Genomic DNA, 4251 nt, shown 5'->3' on the forward strand with positions numbered 1-4251 from the left:
TACGCCGCGTTGACCCAGCAGCCACCGAATTTCCTCACTGGCACGACTATCGGCGTCTGCCCTGAACACATGCAAGGAAGACCTAGTGGAGTCGAGTGCCCGAAATGCGAACTGATCCTGGCCAGCAGCAGATTAGCCGGCCCTGGTGGACCTCTGGCCGGCATCCACAGTAGGAACTCGTGCAAAACTCTCAAATGTCCGAAATGTAATTGGCATTACAAGTATCAAGAGACTTTGGAGATACACATGAAGGAGAAGCATCCCGAAAGCGAGACCTCCTGCATCTATTGCATCGCCGGACAACCTCATCCGAGGTTAGCTCGTGGCGAGACTTACACCTGCGGATACAAGCCCTACAGATGCGAGGTGTGCAACTATTCCACCACGACGAAAGGTAATCTCAGTATTCACATGCAGAGCGACAAACACTTGAACAACATGCAAGAGCTTCAGCAAGGCGGAGGTGGCGGTTCAACTGCGAGCAATCCATCGTCCTCGCAGGACGCGCCGATGCCAACGAGAAGTCCCCATCACCAGCAGAACCACAGTCCGCACATAACCGGTCAGGCTGGGAACCAAGGGAAGCCTAAACCGACGTTTCGCTGCGACGTGTGCAACTACGAGACGAACGTCGCGCGTAACCTCAGGATACACATGACTAGCGAGAAGCATACGCACAATATGCTGGTCCTCCAGCAGAACGTGAAGCACATGCAGACTCTGTCCGCGCTTCAATCCCATCACCAGCAGGCCCAGCACCACCATCAACAAGCGCAACAGCAACACCAACAACAACTCGAGCAGCTGCTTCATCTAGGCGGTTTGGACAAGCCCCAACACGCGGAGGCTGCCCTCGCGGACATGGCTTACAANAAGCTTTGTTGATCCAGATGATGACCGGTGGCCAGTTACCACCGCAGCTACCACCAGAGATTATGGGCGGCATGGCGAGCATGGGCGCCATGGGCAACCTCGGTGGCGACGGTCTATCACCCGACAGTATGGACCCACCGCCTGAACCAGCGGACCCTGACCCCTCTCATCTCTATCACTGCTGCGTGTGCAACAATTTTGCCACCGATTCTTTGGAGGCCCTCGGCCACCACTTGGCCGTGGACCGGACGAGGACGCGAGAGGGCGAGATCCTCGCCCTGGTCGCTGGCCACTTCGTCTGCAAACTTTGTTCCTATAAAACCAACCTGAAGGCGAATTTCCAATTGCACTGCAAGACGGACAAACACCTCCAACGTCTGCAACACGTGAACCACGTGAAGGAGGGCGGGCTACGAAACGAGTGGAAATTGAAGTATTTGGCCTCGCCCACTAGCGCCGCGCAATTACGTTGTCACGCGTGCGACTATTACACGAACAGTGCGCACAAATTGGCGCTGCACGCAGCCTCGCCGAGGCACGAGGCCGCGTCTCTGCTCCTTCGCCACTTGCTCGAGGCAAGCGCGAATATCCCATCCCAGGCCAAGTTGTATCATTGCGCTTTGTGCGGGTTCAGCGCGAGGCACAGATTGCCGTTGCTGCAGCACGTTCGTTCGCTGAGACACCTTCAGATGGAGCAGTTGCATCAGCTTCATCGGCGGAGCGGCATACAGGGGAACGAAACACCGCACACCGATATCGGTGACGTTTTTCAGGTTATGAGCGACCCCGACGCCCCACCTGCGCAACAGCCGAGTCCCACCGCGCCGACCACACCGAATGCTACCAGTGCCAACAATGGTGAGTCGATGCTTTTCGAGATAAAGTATCGGATAAGTAGAGTTTGAAGACTGAATGTTGGGAAGGAGATTAAAATTTTTGGTGGAAGTAGGTGTAGAGAAAACTAATTTTTAGATTCAGGAAAATCGAATCAGACATTTTTTGAACTCTTGAAACTCGAAATTCTGTCGAGAAGGGCGCTCATGCCCTTTTTGCATCCAGCAATGCTATTTCAAAAATTTTTATTTTTCTTTGTTTTCTTAGAATTTGATGAATTAAAATTTTTAGAAAATTTCTCGAACTCTCTAAACTTAAGTGAGTAATTAATTAATAGGTTGATATTCTTATTCTTATTTTTCTTTAAATTATTTTCTTAAAATATTTCTTTAAAGAATATTTATTTTATTTATTTTATTGATGAATTAAAATTTTTGGAAAATTTCTCAAACTCTCTAAACTCAAGTGAGTAATTAATTAATAGTTTGATATTCTTTTAATTTGTGAAAAATTTAATTTCTATTAAATTTAAAATTATTAAGTTTCGAAATCTAATCCTAATTCTTGGGAATGAACTTTTCGATTAACAAACTTTTGATTATGGCATTTCCTTCTTTTATATCCAGTCTTCGATTGTTAAATGGAAACTTGATATTGCAATCGTTTCTTGCTTTTTTTATTTCGATTATAAAGTGATGCAAATTATGAATTGAATAATACATGTATAGTTTTAAATGTGCATATTTAATTTAGATTCTTGAATAATCTCTATGTATATAATTAAAATCGCGCAGATAATTCGGTGTTACATTCATTAAAAAAAGAGAATATTATTAAACATAATCACATATTTAATTACTTAAAAAAATTTCCTACTTGTAAAAATTTTAAAGATGCAGATCTTTGCATAAAAGCATTTAATATAAAAAATTATCATATAAAAAGTATATATGTATTTATATGTAATATAGCAGAGAAAAATGGAAAAGTAGAATAATTATTTTATATATTATATTTAATAATATTAATTGTGCTATTGTTATGTAGTTATTATTGTAATATAAAAATATAAAAACAATTGCTTCATCGTATAATTTGAACAAATATTATTATTCTGTACATTTCAAGATCTAGTTTTTATCTAATTTATTCGTTCATTATATATCTATTTATATTTTACACGATCATTTTTCATTTTTATTTATTTACCTTTAAGCATAATGATGACTTTTTTTACGTCAATCATGATTTACGATTGATTTATTAACGAAAGAAGGAAATAACGAGAATATTCAAATACGATTGATTCATTAAAGAAGAAGAAAAGAATGAGAACAACCACTAATTACGGGGATATATCGAATTATATTTCTTTTAGAAAAAAGAAACGTATGAAGATCAAATTCACATCTGTCAAATCGTTTTCAAAGGAAGATTCATTCGACATCTTTATTAATAAATTCAATATTTTCATCGATTATCGCGTAATTAGCATGCAATGGTGGTAATTTCATGTGGCAGATGGCGATGGCGTGTGCCATGACACGCACAATGCCGAGTGTTATTACGTGTATCGAGGGCCTGTATTTATATAAATGTACGAGAACGACACAATGTGTTGTTCGAGCTATATACTTCAGAAGGGAGAGAGCGAAATTAGACTTTTCCATTTTGTTGTTGATGCCATATATTCAAAGTTATTCACAATTGGGATATTTGTGGATGAAGACATCATATAGTTAATATTTTGAAAAATTAAAAAATTTTTATATGATAACGAATAAATTTCGTACATATCTAAAATTATATAAAATCGAGTTATTATTTATTCTTTGAATTACTACAAAAATATAAATTGAATGATAAAAACTTAAAAATACTCACCATAGATAAATTAAAAATATCTATTTTGTATTAATTACTAATATCCAATATCCAAATTTTTATTATTTCATTTACAAATAATTTATTATTTATATAACTTTCTAATATTCTTCCTTATTTCATTTTCGTTCATTCAAAGAATAAAACTTTTGAAATATATTTCCAAATAAGAAACAAGATTGCCATTTTGGGAGATACAAACCTAACCAATTCTCAAACTTATAATTAAATAATATAACTTCAAACAATGCTGATATATTATATTTATAATATTACAACTAAAATCTCTGAATTACATGAAAATGAAAATGAAACATATTTCTACAAATCAGGCGATTGCCATATTAGAAGAACCAACTATTTTCTGAGATAATCGCATTAAATTTTTCCATATCCAACGAATTCTCAAACATTCGCTCGTCCCAAAGGGAAGCACGAAATCATCCGAAAGGGCTTCACCGATGTGTATGAAACCAGTAGCACGCGTTGCATCGTCGCAACTGACGCCTGTTCGACGTAAATGCGGTTTTGGACAATGGCGGAGACCACGCGAATAGGCGGTCCTCCCTTTATTTTCGCGTCTTGCTTTCTCCGCAAGCCACGCGTTTTTCCCTCCCGGTCGAAAACGACCCCGTCGATAATTTCCATGCATCGGCAATC

The 4251-nt window shown here is 39.2% G+C and overlaps 1 protein-coding gene across 1 annotated transcript in view; it reads left to right on the forward strand.

The window, feature by feature from the left end:
• LOC102681195 (zinc finger homeobox protein 4) overlaps positions 1–4251 on the forward strand; it is an 88575-nt gene that overhangs the window by 73108 nt on the left and 11216 nt on the right. Inside the window, 2 exon segments of the mRNA XM_031509072.1 lie at positions 1–868; positions 871–1731. The exon segment at positions 1–868 is cut by the window's left edge and continues 1 nt beyond it. Of these exon segments, the coding sequence (XP_031364932.1) occupies positions 1–868; positions 871–1731 (1729 nt within the window).

The sequence above is a fragment of the Apis dorsata genome, unplaced genomic scaffold, assembly GCF_000469605.1.
Source record: "Apis dorsata unplaced genomic scaffold, Apis dorsata 1.3 scaffold_125, whole genome shotgun sequence".
Classification (NCBI taxonomy): Eukaryota; Metazoa; Arthropoda; class Insecta; order Hymenoptera; family Apidae; genus Apis; species Apis dorsata.